We start from the raw sequence: 18,003 nt of genomic DNA, 5'->3' as shown, positions 1-18,003 counted from the left end.
CCAATATACACTACAGGGGAGAAGGATGACATGCAAAAGTAGAGAAAACACGAAATGGAGTTTAATTTATATGGACTCTAAATGGGCCAAGTGGAATGGATTTGAGAAAGCAGCAGCGTGGAAGTAAAGGTTGTAGCTGAAATGCTTAACTGAGTTTAATTTATTAGGCCAGGGCATTCCCAACCCAAATATTTTTTTACACTGCAGACAGGTTTTAGCTTGAACCTACGTATGTTACACATAGTGCTGAAAATGCTGATTTTAGCCGTTTAAGGTGACAGTAGCTGGTCCCCCCAGCCTGACCTGCTAAATCCAGCTTAAAAGTGACCAAAACACAGCTTGACCAGCTTGAAAAGTGACCAAAACACTGCTAGACCAGGTTGCTACACCAGCAATACCAGGTAAAACCACTGATCTATATAAATGACTGGATTGCGCATAGAACGCTTGACGTAACCGAGTGAGGTGAAGCCAGCGCAGAGTTCGAGCCGCCATCTTGGTATACCCAACCGGCAGAGAGCGCCATTGACTTCCATTCAAAATCATGATTAAAATTTACCCCCTTTACAGCGTATCAGTTACAAAAGGTTAATTTTTAGGATATGTGTACGTTAATTATTTGTTAATTCTGGTGTTATTTGCAATGTTTATATTTTAATCGGGCAGGATAATGGATTTATAAAAAACCGTTAAGGTGAGTGTGTCTGTTGCATTTGTTAATGACACGGGTATAAATAAAGTTTTGTTTGACATTCAGCTACACTGTGACGGTCAGGCAGCGGTCAGCGTTATTTCTCTAAATAAGTTTAGGTAACATGTAAGTTTATATAACATAATTACAAAACTAGCAAATTATTGCATGCACATACGGTACAAAGCATGATTATTTATTTAGATTTCAGAATGAGCACGTTTATTGTCATTAATACTAAATATGCTGCGGTCTGTCTGCTGATCTGATACTGTAATAAAGATGAATGTATAATAACTGTTTAAAACGCAAATTGTACAACTTTCAGTAAATAACTATTTACATGCTTTGGACTTTTGTGTTGTAATAATGTACATGGTAACTTCACATATAAAAACGAAGACGAGTAAAGTGATGTTTTATCATTAAAATCTGATAACGTCCATTGATTTAATAGAACGTTTGGGTATACCAACATGGCGGCGCGGTGGCTTCACAAGTGTGACGTCATGCGCAATCCAGTCATTCAAACCCACCTGGGAGACCAGCTTAAACCAGCTCACTTAACTGGATTTTGCAGTAGAGTGAAAATCCTCCATTGCGAAATGTACGTTTTACACGGAAGTGCGCTAAATTAGATTAAATGTGAGTGGGTCCATTGGTCTTACAAACTGTGTGGGTCTAGTCCCACCTACATTTAATGGTTTCGATGCCTGTGGTTTTTATACTTGCTTAAATCGTCAGAGTACTTTTACCGCTGTGAGTGTGTGAATAAAGGTAAAGTTCCGCGTGTCATTTCCTCTTTTCTTACGTCATCACGAAATTCCGTACATGCTGCGCATCACATTTCTCTCTTCAGTCAGAACAAGAACAGCGCTGTAAAGTCAAGGTAAGATCTTATTAACTTTATTTACACAGAATATTAAACAATAATTTAAGATGTTAATGATATAAACACTTCGTCGTGGTATCAAAACTTAATAACCGCAGCGTTAGAAATTCTCATATTTGTCTTATTTTTACAACAAGATTTATTCAGTTCGTCCTGCATGTATTTTCATTTAGCCTACTGTTCATTTCAGGTTTGAAACTTAATAAATAAGTTTCGTTTTGACAGAAATGATAATGACTCTTATTGAAATGAGTTATGACTGTATGTCTGATGAAGATGTATTGTATTATTATCAGATGTCCGGTCAGCTCTGTCACAACATCCGTCTGATCACAGATGAACTCACTACAGATGAATGTAAGCGATTGTTTTATCTGTGTGGAGCTCTGGATACAGAAACATTCTCTGCTGATCCCAGAGCAGTACAGTCTGTGTTGTGTCAAATGACAAACCAGATTCTCACTGAGCTCATACTGAGAATTAAACGCTATGATCTGCTACGAAATGTGCTGAGCACTAACAAGGGCACTGTTGAGGGAATGTTATTGAACGGCCGGTCTGTATCAGACTACAGGTAATCCACCCTACACTATTTAAACTGTACCGTACTGTATTATCTCTTAACATGTGGAGGATTGACTCTCTGTCTTTTTCTGTTAGAGTTCTGATGGCTGATGTTAGTGAAGATATGGACACAAATGACCTGAAATCATTGACATTTTTACTGAGAGATATTTTACCCAAACATAAACTGGAAAACGTCCAGGTAACAATCACTTAAAGTCACATCAGTTCAGTGCAAAACTTGCATTTGTTTGCAGTTGTTTTATGGTTTGGTATTTGGTTTTTAATAATAAACTAAAAAGCAACAACTTTTCTTTTCACTTAACTTTTTTTGATTTGGACTGTAAATATAAATGTGTAATATTTCTCATTTGCAGAGTTTTTTAGACATTGTAGTAGAGTTGGAGAAGGTTGAGCAGCTCTCCAGTGAGAAGACAGATATGATTGAACACTGCTTGACATCCATCCACAGAGCTGATCTGGCCAAAAAGATCAGACGCTACCAACAGAAAGGTGAGAGTAATAAACACATCACATTTATTTATTGCAGATGTCATCACATGATCTCTCATTCACAGTCCTTCAAGTTGCAGTTCCTCTTTAATGAGAACTGGGAAGTGGTAGAATGTATAGGGTCTCTTTTTAAACTAGCAGTAGTTTCTATTGCGTCATGATTAGTAGGAAATGAGCTCATAGGAATTTTTTATGAATGAAACATTGAGCACATTGAAGTTTCATTGAGTACCCTACAATGGCTTTTACAGAACCAATCACAAAACAAGGAACTTTCCCAGCAGCCAGACTGCAACTTTGCAAAACAGCATCGGTGAGAGATTTAACTAAGTTGGTTTATCTTTAATATAAAAAGGTCATATTTCACATTAACATTCTTGCGCTTTTGTCATCCATAGCCAAACCTGAGTTCTATCTCACCTGCTACACACAACGTTAGGCAACTTCCCAAACTCTGTGGTGAGTACACTGAATTACAAGGGGGTTCTAGCAGGGGTTTCAGCAAACCCTCTGTTTGTTACAATGAACCCCACCTATGGGGTAAGTTGTCACATTTGCACTCCTGTCACAAACAAACTATAAGTGTTCATCTATAGCAGAGATGATTAAAATTAAAAATTAAAGATTGAAATCTAACTTAAATATTTTTGTAATGATAGAGCCAAATTCAAAAAGCGTTAGGTTGTGCCTCACTCTACCCTAGTCACCTTTTGATTTTAGGAGAAATATCAAGCCTATATTAATAGGATATGGCCTTTAGATCACGAATGTACATTTAGACAGATGTGTTCAAACCGATGCAGTACCGCATGTCCTGTAATTAAATTCACTTTTCAATTAATTTCCAAAGCTGACCATTCTTTTATTTACAGTAATTCTTCTTGTCTTATGTTAAAACAAAATTATTTCTTTCTTGTTTAGATAAGAGGACACCTCGTGCCTATAATCAGGTAATAACTATAGAAACGTTCTGTGAGTTTAGGTTTGTTTTGTCTGTGATGTGTGTTAATGTAAAGTGTGGATATTCATCAGCAGATTGAAGTCTACAATATGCAGAGTGATCCTCGAGGATTGTGTTTCATTATAGACTGTGTTGGCACAGAAGGAGGTGAGAAATCTTCATTACACTTTTGTATTCATCTAATGATTTTAAAAGCTGCCGTGTTTTAACAACCCAGTCTCACCCCATGGCGTCAATATTTGACGACACTTGACCATGCGTCAATATGTTGACGCGGAGGGTATACCTTTCGCGTCACTTTTTGACGAACTGGGGACTTCAATACTATCAGGTACGCGAAATTCTCTTTCCTATTTTCTTACCATTTTCTACCATTTTCGCGTCGGTTTAGGGTTAGATTTACATAATGACATCCCTACCCAAACCTATCCCTAACCCCAATGTCAGTTGACAACTGTTTAATTTCGCGTACCTAATAGTATTGAAGTCCCCAGTTCGTCAAAAAGTGACGCGAAAGGTATACCCTCCGCGTCAACATATTGACGCATGGTCAAGTGTCGTCAAATATTGACGCCATGGGTGTGAGACTGTGTTGGTTTTAACCACTTTAGTATCATGTTACACATTTTAAATTAGGTTTTAAATGGGAGAATAAGTTAAGAATATTGTGAAACATGTAGTAAATACATTTGGTTTAATCACCTAAACACAACACAGTGATCTACTGTAAATGTTTTTTTATTTTTTATTTTACTGGTTAATTCAACAGCAAAATATTATATCTAAACTGTTCCTATTCTTAAAAAAAATTTGTTGCATTATTGCCTTTGCCATCTGCTTCAATCCAAAATGACATACAGTAATAAAAGTTTAGGCCCTTCATCATCAATGCATTATATTCCATACAGACCAGCTGGAGAAAACCTTTAGGAACTTACATTTCCATGTGATCAAACACAAGCTGCTGAGCGTGAGAGATCTGTTAACCACTCTCATGGACGCCGCCCATAGGCGAGATCACTACAGATCATGTGCTTTCATCTGCTGTATCATCAGCCGAAGTCGCTCTTCGGATCTGCTGGCCACTGACTCCCACGGTGTCGGGCTGAGCCTGGAGACGGTCAGGCATCTGTTCACCGCAGACTCCTGTCCCGGCCTGGTGGGCAAGCCTAAACTCTTCTTTATCCAGAGCTATGATGTCTCTGAGCCTCAGAGGTGTGTGGGATATATGGGGTGTGGAGATCAGGAGGTTGGAGAGCTGGAAACGGACGCTCCTGTGGTCTGCTGTAGAGAAAAAAGTGTACCGGCGGATGCAGACATCTTCTGGAGTCACTGCTGGACTCAAGGACAGCAGCTGGAGAAGCCGAATCATCGCTCGGTGTACCTGCAGGCTCTGAGATCGGCTTTAGATGAGGGCCAGAAAAGGTTTGTCTTCTGAATTTATCCAAACCTCTCATGTAGTATATCAAACTATATCCAGATATATTTCACAGGAATGAAGTTTATACTGGAGTTGTTGAGGTTAACAAATTGTTTTCTTTTTCCATAACAGGGGGACTCATCTGGTAGATGTACACACAACAGTAAATCGTGAAGTATATGAACACAACAGCAAATATCCAGGATCATACTTTTTAAATCTAAGACACACACTAAGGAAGAATGTTTATTTGACATGATCCTAAACACACTTATTACATCTGAACTTATTTTTAACATTTAAAATAATTCATTACTATGATAATGATGTTTGTATTGATTGTATCAATTATTGCATTTTACATCATTTTGCAATAAATGTTTTTTTTATATATATATATATATATTTTATTTACAGTTAAAACAAAAACTATTCAAAACTCATTAGACATAACTTAACATGATAACAGTGGTAACACAGGAGTTTAAACAACATCAGTAAAAGTACTTTAATATATAAACTGTTAGCATATATAATATATATGATATACAGTGATGTGAAAAAGTGTTGACCCCTTTCTGATTTTATGTGTGTTATGTGGGCTTGGATTTTGTTTTCAAAATAAAAAACCTTCATTTAAAAACTGCATGTTGTGTTTACTTGTGTTATCTTTGATTAATATTTAAATTTGTATCAAGATCTGAAGTTTGAAAAACATGCAAAAAAAAAAAAAAAAACATAAAATATACAATATAATATTGTACATGACTTCAATAAATGTTGCGATCTGTCACCAAACTCCTAACACATCACACGTTTGTGAAGGTAAAGCATCACACCTGTGACATTCTAAATGCGTTATTCAAGATCCGCTTGGTGGTCTTGGTGGTCTTTTCATCTTTTGATAGTTTGTTGTCATAAGTGTTTGAATGAGGCACAGAAAGTTGACTGTGAAGCTTATATAGTCTATGGAATAGGAGAAGTTTTTGTAAATATAAAATGAAACTGCCACTAACATTATTTTAAAAGATAAACACAAGGGTTCAGAAAAAAGTTTTAATTTAGGCTCATCAAACATACACTACACAAAGATCCTTTATTATAACGTCATCTAGAGTCTGACAGATGTCATTACATTATAGATGTCTGCTTGACTCTCTATCATTATGGGGCGGTTTCCCGGAAAGGGATTAGACTAGTCCTAGACTAAAATAAATGTAAGAGCTGTCCAAACTGAAAACAACTTGCACTGACATATCTTAAAATACATCAGTGCCCTTTGTTTTGCCATAAAAGTGTCCATATTGTGAACACCAAAAGGACTGATGTCACATTCGGCTAGTTCCTTTTCTGGTTCACTTTAAGTGAACTGGGTTTGGTTCTTTTAAAATGAACTATATGTGAAATGAATCTCATTCAAAGTTGCACTTTATGTTGTTACACATCTCCTAAATGATCTATAGTCAGCATTTGTTTTAAACCCAAGTCAGTAAACAATTATTTATTTATAAATAAATGAATTGTCTTTTTTATTAAATACAAAACTTTAATTACAACAAAGGCAAATATACATGAAGACATTGAAATTAAAGGCTCATCACAGTGTAACAAAAAAAACAATCACAAATAAATAAAAGAATCTAAAATAAAATTCTTAAATAAATAAATAGAATCTAAATTAACATAATTAGAAAAATAAACATTGAGGGCAATATCACAATAGATCACGTTATCAAAAGATCAAGTAGCTCCATAACATTTCGGTCTCTTATTTTGGCTTTAAAAACTAATACTTTTAAATCGTTTCTGAATACAATAGCTAGTGGAAGGGATTTAAAGAATCTACATTTATGAAAGAAATATTTGGCCAATATTACACTGTTATTAGGAAAGTAAAACTGAACACAACTTTGGGTATCCAATATAAAATATGTTGTAACCCCACCTCTTTTTCTATTAAGCAGGCCTGAACTGATCTCCAAAAGATTTTTGAGAAATTACATAAAAAAGATATGCAAAGTGTTTTCAGAATGCCTATTACAAGGGACAGTTTCAATGTAAAATTTTTGATATAGGAATTTATTAGAAGAATATATTTCATTTAAATTTTTTAATTGTGTTTATTTTGCTTTTGGGGAATAGGAAATCTTATATAAATTGTTCTAAAATATTTAGCAGTATTTCATTTTCATCAAAAATTTGTTTTAAGTTCTTTTGATTTGACAAGGATAGCAGGTTTTTATGACATATCTTATATATTTGCTAGTAAGTTACAGTCTTAAAATCAGTATCACCAATATATAAAGTAGGAAAAACTGGTTTAACTTTAAGTAAACTATAAACTCAGTAATATATGCTGTGACAACTACAGTAAAATACGCACGTGGAATTGGCTAATGATGTTTGAATGATGTTACCCGATTTGTCCACATGTTGGCAGTGTTGTCTTTTTGATAATAAATCACTAACCACAGTGTCTGTATGAATAAATGTCCATGACTCATAATTGCTCGATATTTATTGGTAAATTTATTTTTTTTGGAAGTAATTGAAAGCAAGTTCTGCACAAGATGATTTGTCCTGAACGAAACACATGCAGACAGTTTAATTGTTGTCTGTGTCTCTGCTTTATTCTGCACATCAACTGCATCTCTATAAACACTTTTAAACAATTAAAATATTTTTATAGTACTGTATGAAATTTCTTCAAATTGTAAATGTATAGTTATTCTGTTTTAGATGTTTATATTGCTATGATAGTTTGTTATAAACTGTTTGATATTTTAGTTAAAAGTGAAATTCAGTTAAAAGTCTGTCGTTTGTAAATCTTGTAACTAGTGGGTCGCCAACGGCGTGTGTGTGTGTCTCTGTGTGCTGTGTAGGTGAGACAGGAATCATTCACGCGCTGGAGCTGCGAGTGGTGCGCGCGCGCTCCTGTACTGCAATGGCGCTGGCGGCGCGCTGAAGAGAGTTGCCCGAGTTTAAGGAGAATTGAAACGAAAATCTTAAGTCATGCACGGCAAGTCATCGTTAAATCCGTCGTGAAGCTGAGAGCGGATTTTACATGTGATCATCTGCTCGCCGGTGAGCGGATCGCTCGATCTGTGAAGGTGAATGAAACCGCCCCAAACACGATCACATCTGCACGCGATCCACCCGCCGTGTCCAGCCGCAGATCTGAGATCAGGAGATCGTCTGCGTCTCTGAGACCGCTGGATGATTATGGCCGAACGCGGTTCCTCCGGATTACTGATGGCTTCGGCGGCGGTGACGCGCACTCTCCCGGCGGAGGTGCGCGAGAAGCTGGCGGAGCTCGAGCTGGAACTGTCTGAGGGTGAGTCGCGGATTTTCCGCCTGCAGTGCTGCCACACACCCGTCTGTCTGATATAAACAGCAGCTTACATTCAGTAAGAGGTTTTCACAAAGGGTTTCGTTCGTTTTTGTGGGCGCAGTGCGGGCAAGTTGAACTCTCTGTCTATCTGATGTGATAAGAGCTGATCTGCTGAGGGATCTTGAGATGATAATAAAGGTGTAATGCAGGTGTTATATCAGCAGCCAATGTAAAGTATTAGTATTTATGCAGGTTCTTCAGTTTTCATGCTGACCATCATCCAGATGTTGTGATTTTAAATGGATGAATTTTCCTAGAATAATGATTTTCTGCTCAAACTCGTGTCCTTCATGAGATCTGCTCAGTCAGTGTTCATGCTGTGTGTGTTTATTCAGACAGGAACAATAAGATCTTCTGCATGTTCTGCGCAAATTCCTTACATAAGTCGCATGTCAATGACAACCTGTCAATTCATAGATTAACACTTTTCTATCAGAGCTACATCCTTATCTTCTAATGATGTTAACCGTGTGTTACATACCGTAGCAGAACATTAAGGAAACAGATTGATGTTCAAATGTAGCCTATACAGTTATCATCTTCACCACGTGCACACGTTAATGAGGAAAAAAATTAGATCTGAGGATTGTATTCAGCATGATTCCTTAATAAACTGCTCTTGTGTGTATGAGAGTAAAATTGAGTTTATTATTATTACAAACATGAAATGCTTGTTTAGATGTACCAACACTACATGAGGAGGATGTGTAAATGGTCAATTAATGAATTATTCATTATTTGAATCAAATGCAAAAGACTGTAGTGTTGATTATGAGCAGAACACATTTAACTCGCTATAGAAAAGGTTGACTAATATAAAATCAATTAAATGTAATATTATTCGTTTAGTTGAGAAATGCTCTGGTATACCGTAATGGAGTGCTTTAGAGTATTATCTGAGTATTGTCCTTTAATCTCTTTATCTTTCACTTTACTCTCAGTAAAAACTCTTTTCCTATATAAAGTTAGGGCTGCATAACGATTAATCACAACTAATCGTTTGCCGAATAAAAGTTTTCTTTACATCATATATATGCTGTGTATAACAATTATGTATATATGAATACACACACATAAATTTAAGAAACATTTAAATGTGTATATGCATTTTTTATATTTATATATAATTTAGCTTATATATAAATATGTATACTTAATATTACTTTTTCTTAAAATTATTAATGCGTGTTATACATACATCATTTTTATACACAGCACACACACACACATATATGATATAAACAAAACTTTTATTTTGCAAACGGTAATCATTTTGCAGCCCTAAAAGTAATGTGTGTTAGACCTAAAAAAATATTGCAACAGTTTGCATCAATTTTTCTGAACTACTTCTGAAATTAAGTTCAACCAACATATTGAGTTAGAAAATTGTGTTAAAACAAGTTGAATACTCATAAAAAATGATATTACGCAGCAGCCGAAAATAGTCCAATTAGTGTCTTTCAATAGGGGACTATTTTGGGCACTGCGTAATATTGCCCCGCCGCCTCCTGCAGCCATGTTTCGGCAGCAAAGTCCCTAAATATTATGCCAGAATAAGAATATAGTTCCATATCTGTCTAGAAAATCTCAACTTTTAATTTTCCGTTGGTCTTCGTACACGATGTAACTACAGAAGAGTCAAGTTTTAAATAGGAAAAATATCAAAACTCTTTGGTTATTTTTTAGCGTGATGCTATTGGTCTAATCAGATACAATAGATTGTGCTAAGCTATGCTAAAAGTGCTAGCGAGTGACAGACGGGTAGATCGGCTGATTCCAAAACTGTAAAAATCAAATGTTTACTTTACGGGAGCTGGAAAATTAGTATATTTAAAAAAAAAGTGTTGTGTTCTTTCAAAATGTTTCAATAAATCAATTATTTAGACTCACACCAATGCATTAAATTAAGTAGTGGCGACAGATCCCAATTATTTTTTATCTTCTGCTAGCAGCACAAAACTGGAAAAAAGCTAATGATTGTTGATTGTGTTTTTCATTGCTCTTTTCTCCAGACATAAATGAATCGATCACATTTGCCTTTAAACATTATAAGTGTGTTACGCGACACACAGACAGCAGTGATGTTCTGACCCATAATGCATTAGATGAGCTGTGGGACTTCAGTACCAGACCTAGTTTCACTGCTGTCGCTGGCTTAAAAGGGAGTGAATGTAAAACAGAGGCAGCGGTGTCACCAGTCTTATTCCGACTTCAGTACTCAACAACATTATGGTGTATTTTTAAACATTTTCACGTGTAAACCACACAAACAGCAGGGTCAATGAAAACGACCGAACCCCGTCCGCTTCCTGTTTGTGTGTGCGTAACTTCCTGTCCTGCACACTCTCTGATAGCCATTGTTTTCCTTGAGTCTTTATTAGCTGATGTCACCATGTCCTGCTCAAACAAGACCATACACGACCCTCAGCATCACTTTACACAACATATTTCTTATAATCCTCTCGGTTAGTGTTTTATTTAGTAACCCAATTCAGAGTCTTTCCAGGCTGTCTTTCAAGGTTTGATAGCTTAGCACAGATGATTTGGGATTCTGGTGAGGTTGCCCGCTGTCGTCTCTGCTCGAATTAATGTGAACGATGATGTTTTATCTTTTACCTGCTTGCAGTAGTTTCATTTACAGCAGTGGTGAAGGTTACCGTAACCTCTGTGTGTTCATTTTTATCACTGGGATAAGACTGACTTCAGCTTGGTCTTTATTCACATGTTATCAGATATGATAATGAATGGGTATATGTTGTGTTGTGTTGTCTGAGAGAAGACGGCTCTTAACCCAGCTGAAAGTGAGATGAAGAGGTGATGATGATGCACACAGATTTTTATTCAGTCCTCTCGTCTCACTAAATGCTTAGATTACATAATCATGCTCCACTTAACTTTGTTAAATAGCTTCATTTATGTTATAAGTGTCTTGAAGTTTGTTAGTTTGTTTTCCTAAGGATGAGTTTTATTCTAGCGTAGCATGTATTTAATGCATGTAAAACTCTCATTCTTTTGCCATGAATAAGTTGTGTAAGGAAATGTAATGTATTAAGAGTTTGAAGGAGGGGTGGGAATTAATAAGTGTTAAACTTCAGCCCACTCCTTTTCAAGCATGCAATGAATCTTGATTGTTGGTTTATCAGTAGTTTTTTTTTGTTTTTGTTTTTAATTGTTGTTGTGTTGTACATATTGTACATTTTGCATTGTATGCTTGAAATAAATTTGCTGAAAGAAAATGTAGGATCATGAATATAAAGAGATCATCACAAGGCCAAAGTTGAATGTACGTTATGATGTCCATTTGACCTTTCCTGAAACTGACAGCTGCATGTAATACTGACTGACCTCAATGTAAAAAAAACTAAAGATGAAGGGCAGAGATGATGAGGATGAGTAACACTGAGGATTATTCTCAATTTACTTCAGAGATTTTAATAGAAAATAAAACTTCAAGTGCAGGATAAATCTCATCCAGTCCTTGAAGTGATATTGATAATCACTTCACCACGCTTCTTTAGTTATGAACCAGCAATCTTCCTCTGGTTAACCAGCTTTATTTGGTTGAGCAGCATCTGTCGCTATACCTGTCCACCAGTACTAACCAGCAAACAGTCCATGCCATTAGCTCTTTTTAGGTAGTTATATTTTCCTACTACTGTATGTATCCAGTTGTGTAGGGCTGCAATTAAAGATTATTTTCATAATCGATTAATCGATCAACTTTTTTTTACAATTAATCGACTAAAACCTAAACATTTACTCAATTTGATTTTTCACTTATTATAGCTAAATAAGGCACTACATTATTGTATTCTTTGTAGAAGTGTACTTTTAAAAGTGCAAAAGCTAATATAATCTTTTGTTTTTTTATATTTAAAACTTAAATTAAAAAAGTTTGTGCAGCTTTTAAATAGTTAAACATCTTTAAATTTTAAATTATTAACAAACAAAATGAATTGGGTCTTTAGGGATGTGATGGTGAGGAAATTTTGCCACAGATTAATAAGCTAATTTTATTCTTCAGCTTTAGACCTAATAATTAATTATTAACAAAATAAATAAGCCATATGTTAAATAAAAGTGATACATGCGTTGTTACGGTAATAAAAGCCTTGATTTCCCTATTACTTTAAAACAGATGCTTAGTTTATGGTTCAATACTATTTTTACTAATTTACAACAATTAGACAAAAAAACTCACTTATATTAAAGAACGAAATAAAAACCTTTCTTAACCTGCGTTCGTTTGCGCTTTTACTTCTCTCACTGTCCTGTCAGGGTTGCCAGATTTGCGTATCAAAACAAGCACTGTAAAGAATTTGCTGTAATTATGCAGTTGGTTGCCAGTAACTTATTGTAAAAGATAAAGACTGAAAATGTTTCATGTTCATTTAACTTTGTTGCCAGTAATACCCAGAAATACTGTAATTTCTACAGAATTTTTTTTACAGTGTGCCCAATGGCCATTTAAAATTAGTCAATGACTATTCATAGCTCAAATACCAACAACTAATGAACCAAATCCTTTCATCTCTAACCCGCAGAAAAACATCAACATGCTAAAACAGTTTAAAAGAAGTCCAATTCATATCTCCACCGAAAGACCTGGCAACGCTGCCTTGCTTTAAACAAGCTGGTTGCACGGTGAGAAGAAGAACCACCTGATAAACATGCAGCTTGAAAAATAAAGTGCCTGACTTTGAGCACACAGCTCGCCCTGTATAAGGAAACAGGGCCTGACTTTAATTATAAGCACACATTGCGCGCTGTATAAAGTGGACAGTGGTACGGGAGCATGTGATGACCAAGACCAACTAGTCAATATGAAATTAGTTGACAACGAATTTCATAATCGATTATTATCGGTTTTATCGAGTAGTTGTTGCAGCCATAATGTACACTGTTCTGGAGCCAGTATTGACTGCCCAATTTCAGTATTATTAATGCTCTAAGCAATTTCAGCCACTTTTCAAGCTCCCATACAAACTCATGTCAGTTTATAGATCTCTTCAGCATTACAGAGTAAAGCCACAGTGACAGGTGTCTCAGGATTTCAGTGATATCCATCAGCTAGTAGAGACATTATATGCATGATATTATAATACACATTGACAGCACCTCTGAGGTGTGCATTTATACCGAAGGTCACAATCGTCTGTTTTTAATAAGACACGGTTACTCATGGACGTCATCAGACAGGCGGTGATAAGACGATGTAGCCGTGTCCAGCAGTGTAACAGGGTTGATGTGTTTAAGACGTGTACAGAATGACTATGAGCGTGATCTGGGAGGGTTTAGGAAGAAGATGAAATGATGTTGATGTCCATTACAGATCATCCAGCACAGCAGACATCAGAACCGAATTGTTTGAGAGAAATGGATGAAGATGACTTCAGTCCTGACGTTCTCTCTCATATGAAAGGTGCTGTGACCCTGACGCACTGCAGATGAGTCGATCTGTTGCCATCGATACGGATCAGTGCTGGACTGATGGGGTGTAAACCACTGCAAGAAGACAAATAGTTACATTAACTCCTGCAGCCACATCTCTCTGTTATTTCTCCTCATCACCTGAACAACAGTTTGTGACAAAAGCACAAATGTGTGTTATAGCAAACATCTGCTGGAGGAGATGTACAGCAGTCATGTGATGATGAATGAATGAGTGATGGTTTTGACCATCTGTAGATGTTTCTTCATTCTCATGTGGAGTTGCTTTGTAGGAGTTGTTTAAATATATAATTGATGGTTTGTTCCACTTTGCTCGTCACTGGTCACCAACACTGGTAAATTCCCATACTGTTGCTATACTTACTCATAGTGGTTGGACGAAGCAGTAAATTCGTCCGGTTTTACATTCATTGAGTTTCTTCAGCATTGAGTAAAGCCGCAGTACCGCCTGGAATGTGATGTTGTGATGTCGAAACTTCATCTCATCTTAAAGTCTTTATAAAATCGTTGTGGGATGTGTCTCACATGATTTTTTGTCTTCATTAACATTAGGTCGACAACAGAAATAAGTGTTTATGCTTGAATTAGACATCAAATACAACAGGTTTACTATCTAAGGTTCAATAAGAAAAGTAAAACCTGATTATAAACACACACACATACATCTTTGTCAACAACACAACAATGCGGTTAGAGAGTTTATAACCCGAGAGTTGCCGGTTCGAGTCTCACAGCCGGCAGGTTGCGACCATAGACTGTAAAAAAATATGGATGTAGTGACCGTGGTTTGTGAAGCTTAAAGTAGGCATTATCTGCCGTCGCCATCTTGGCCGGGCATCATCGCAAATCACTCACGGATATTCGAAAATGGGTGAAGAGGCGGGGGATGAGTGAAGCTGAAGTGGCTGGTTGCTCAAACCACGCCCACCTAGCTCGACTCCAGTAACAGCAGTGGCTGTTCAACTGTCACTCAATTGGCCACGCCCTTAATTATGCAGAACTTAAAGGCTTTATATAATTTAAACGGATGAGTTACAAAAAATTCACCCCCTTCACAGTTGTCATGAAGGGCAAAATTAGCTATATAGACCAAAAACTATTTTTCTTCCAGGTTGTAAACATATTATTTTCTACTGTAAAGATGGGCATTTTAACATGGAGGTCTATGGGAATTGATTCCCTTGTGCAAGCCTCTAGTGGACAGTCAATGAATTGCTTTTTTTTAAGTCACTTCCGTATTGGCTTCACCAGAGAGATCGGAAGGTTGCCCCTCGGTTGCGACTGATGTGCCCTTGAGTAAGACACCTTCACACTAATTGCTCCCCAGGTGCTGGGATAGCTGCCTACTGCTAAATGTGATTTAGTAAGCTGGTAAAACATTTCTACCTGCTATTACTAGTTAGTGGCAAGTTGCATTGGTGGAGAGATGATCATGTCTTATAGCCTGTTTATTTAGGGCAGGGGTAGGCAACGTTGGTCCTGAAGTGCCGATGTCCTGCAGATTTTAGCTCCAGCGTAAAATAAAGCACACCTGAACAACTAATCAAGGTCCAAAAAGACCCCTGAAAACTACAGGTAGACAAGGTTTTATCACGGTTGGAGCTAAAATCTGCAGGATGTCGGCACACCAGGACCGATGTTGCCTACCCCTGTTTTAGGGGATAACATTTGCATCTGCATCATAAAGATGAAACAGTATAAAATTTTACCTCATGGTTAAAATGACCAAAATCACCATGATTATCAATATAAGCATGGTTTTGTGAACAATTTCAAGAAATGTTAAATAAAAGGTACTGATGCAAACCAAATTTTAAATTGAAAAAATTTGCACTTTCTTAGACATCAAAAAAAAAAAAAAAACATTAACATTATTCATGGCACATTTGGGGTTGTAAGATAAATGTTCATCTAAAACACAAGTGAGTAAATCAGATTTTCATATAAATACAGGACAAATCAGCAAGTCATCTGTCTGTGAGAAATCAGGTGTACTTTATGACCCAGCAGTAAAGCTGCACGACACCTGCGCTCACAGCCATCACTGAAGAAACAAACAGAGCTTTAAACTCATCAGATCACATCATTTAATGGAAAATCAAGGGAAAAGATGGATATGTCTAAAGATATATTAAGTAAACATGCAATGCTTTAATTGGTTGATGCTGGACAGGGGTTTTCGAGCCGTGACACTGGCAAACATGATCAGGCAAACTGGTTATCGTTACATCTCTACTGCATCAATATTATTTTTGGTTCATTTGACCGTAAGATAATTGCTGGACAATTGAAATGTGTATCTGTTAAGATGTGATTTTGTAAAATGCATTAGCATACAGATGATATTAAAGATCTTGAAGATTGACAGCACACTTCAGATGAACTTCTCTTCCTGAAATTCCAGTTAGATGACTGATCATAGATTATTGAGCTCATGTCTGTCTGTCAACACATCTGTAAAGATCTCATTTCACTTCAGAAGTCAGTTGCCTGCCTGAAATGATTATAAATAATGTAACTTATATTTTCATGCCTTTGGTGTGACATGCATGAATAAATTGACACATGTTATATGTGGACTGACTTTAGATAAGCTTCTTTTATAATGCTTTTTAAGTGATGACATATAAACAATGAATATGTAGTGAATAACACAAAGGCCTGACTGTTTATTTTTACACTAAGCACTGGTTCTACCATACTGTACAAAGAGTAAAGTTTGTATGTGCTATAGTTTAAGTCAAGAGATCATGTGAGATCCACAGATGTACATGTTTGTGTGTGTTTGTGAGAGATTGTGTATTTGTGTATTGTTATTTTTTGGACTATAGGCTCTGTTTGATCTTATCCCGGGTTGTGTCACAGACTGTATGCATTTTACTTATGGCTTTCTTTCAGTCAAACTTATTTTTCTTTCATACCATAAGATTAAATATCAGTAAAAATGAAGTGCACTATAATGAGGAAATCAAGAGATTTGTTGCTTCTGCCTGCTGTTTATTTGACGTTCAGCCAACATTTCCAAATATCACACTTGATTTTCTCACTGAATTGTGTGTTTGATTGATCAGTAATATCTGTTATGTCATCACATCTGTTTGTAAAGTTACAGGATGGTTATGATTGCCAGTCTCTACATGTCATTGTGTTATTCTACCTAGATCTACCTTACTATATATTCTCTTATATCTTCTAATCACCTTCTTATACAGTCATCTTGTTTATTTGAAGATTTTTATTTGAAGTTTTGGATAAAATAATTGGCAGAAATACAGACCAAGAAAAATAGACTCTCTCTCTCTCTCTCTCAGGAGGATTTTGTGCTCTTGAAGAAGACAGAGGCAGTATTTTATATCTGATTGATTTATTGTTGGCATGAGACCCATGAACAGATTGCTTGTGCACATTTTAATTTCACTTCCAGTATCCTGCATTGGCTTTCAGTTAACAGGGTTGAGAGGAGATTGCACACATGCTTTTATATTTAATTGTTTTCTCCTCAAGACTAAAACTACACAAGTCTTAATGAAAACATGTTAAAGCTTTATTGTTTTGTAAAGATACCTTTTGCAGAAAGTAAAATATGCTTAAAATGAAGATAGGCAGCTTTTCAACCTATATAATCCAACCCATTTGACCATTTAGGTAGTTTTTCCATTCCTCCAATTTTGACCGACAGAAACGTTTACTAAATTTTTGCCTCTACCGGCAGCAGGTGAAAACGTAATATATTTGGTTTGAAATTATATTGGGGTATGATTTGCAATGATAACATGTATTGGGATATGATTTTCTACCAGGATTCAATTTATTTATATTACACATTACGTTATTCAGGCATTTTGAGCAAATAACATACCCATTTATTTATTATTTATACAACAGTTCTTTCTGGTTCTCGAATCTGATTGGCTAAGAGCTATGCGATATTGTGCTGATAACGGCACTGTAACCGCATCACCTTTCGTATCATTCCGCCACCTAGTGAATGGAGGTCCTAAGCAGGCTCATCTCTGAATGGAAAAACACAGACGCGCTGTTTTGAATCACTCTCCGTGTGTCTCATTAGTTTACTAGCTCATAAATCAGTCTGTGAATCCCCAATCGGAAGTAATTATTC

General features: G+C 36.3%; 2 protein-coding genes across 7 annotated transcripts in view; both read left to right on the top strand.

Annotated features, from left to right (window-relative positions):
* Positions 1–1,362: 1,362 nt before the first annotated feature.
* On the top strand, positions 1,363–5,430 carry cflarb (CASP8 and FADD-like apoptosis regulator b). Of its 2 annotated transcripts, none has more exons than XM_065293146.2 (10): positions 1,363–1,580; positions 1,880–2,157; positions 2,244–2,349; positions 2,525–2,660; positions 2,912–2,973; positions 3,059–3,119; positions 3,582–3,610; positions 3,696–3,768; positions 4,530–5,046; positions 5,174–5,430. In XM_065293146.2, the coding sequence occupies exons 2-10, from the start codon at positions 1,880–1,882 to the stop codon at positions 5,298–5,300; spliced, it is 1,389 nt and encodes a 462-aa protein (XP_065149218.1). In that variant the 5' UTR covers positions 1,363–1,580; the 3' UTR covers positions 5,301–5,430. The 2 variants fall into 2 exon arrangements, with proteins under 2 accessions (XP_065149218.1, XP_065149217.1); XM_065293145.2 differs by having other exon boundaries at positions 1,366–1,580; positions 3,693–3,768.
* Positions 5,431–7,912: 2,482 nt separating this feature from the next.
* The window catches only part of dip2a (disco-interacting protein 2 homolog A), a 122,289-nt gene continuing 112,198 nt past the window's right edge, over positions 7,913–18,003 (top strand). The window contains exon 1 of one of the 5 annotated variants that reach the window (XM_065293144.2): positions 7,913–8,375. In XM_065293144.2, the coding sequence (XP_065149216.1) occupies positions 8,258–8,375 (118 nt within the window). In that variant the 5' untranslated portion in view covers positions 7,913–8,257. The remainder of the gene's footprint in view (positions 8,376–18,003) is intronic. The other 4 variants (XM_065293139.2, XM_065293140.2, XM_065293141.2 and 1 more) reach the window with 4 other exon arrangements.

This window comes from Paramisgurnus dabryanus, chromosome 15 (assembly GCF_030506205.2).
Source record: "Paramisgurnus dabryanus chromosome 15, PD_genome_1.1, whole genome shotgun sequence".
NCBI lineage: Eukaryota > Metazoa > Chordata > Actinopteri > Cypriniformes > Cobitidae > Paramisgurnus > Paramisgurnus dabryanus.
This window is presented reverse-complemented; position numbering and strand designations above follow the sequence as displayed.

What these genes read in the sequence shown, in the direction of transcription:
- cflarb (XM_065293145.2), top strand. Translation starts at nt 1,880, where the DNA reads ATGTCCGGTCAGCTCTGTCACAACATCCGTCTGATCACAGATGAACTC. An exon ending in CTGTGTTGGCACAGAAGGAG is followed by an intron (nt 3,769 to 4,529) that starts GTGAGAAATCTT and finishes TATTCCATACAG; the next exon opens with ACCAGCTGGAGAAAACCTTT. An exon ending in TTAGATGAGGGCCAGAAAAG is followed by an intron (nt 5,047 to 5,173) that starts GTTTGTCTTCTG and finishes TTTCCATAACAG; the next exon opens with GGGGACTCATCTGGTAGATG.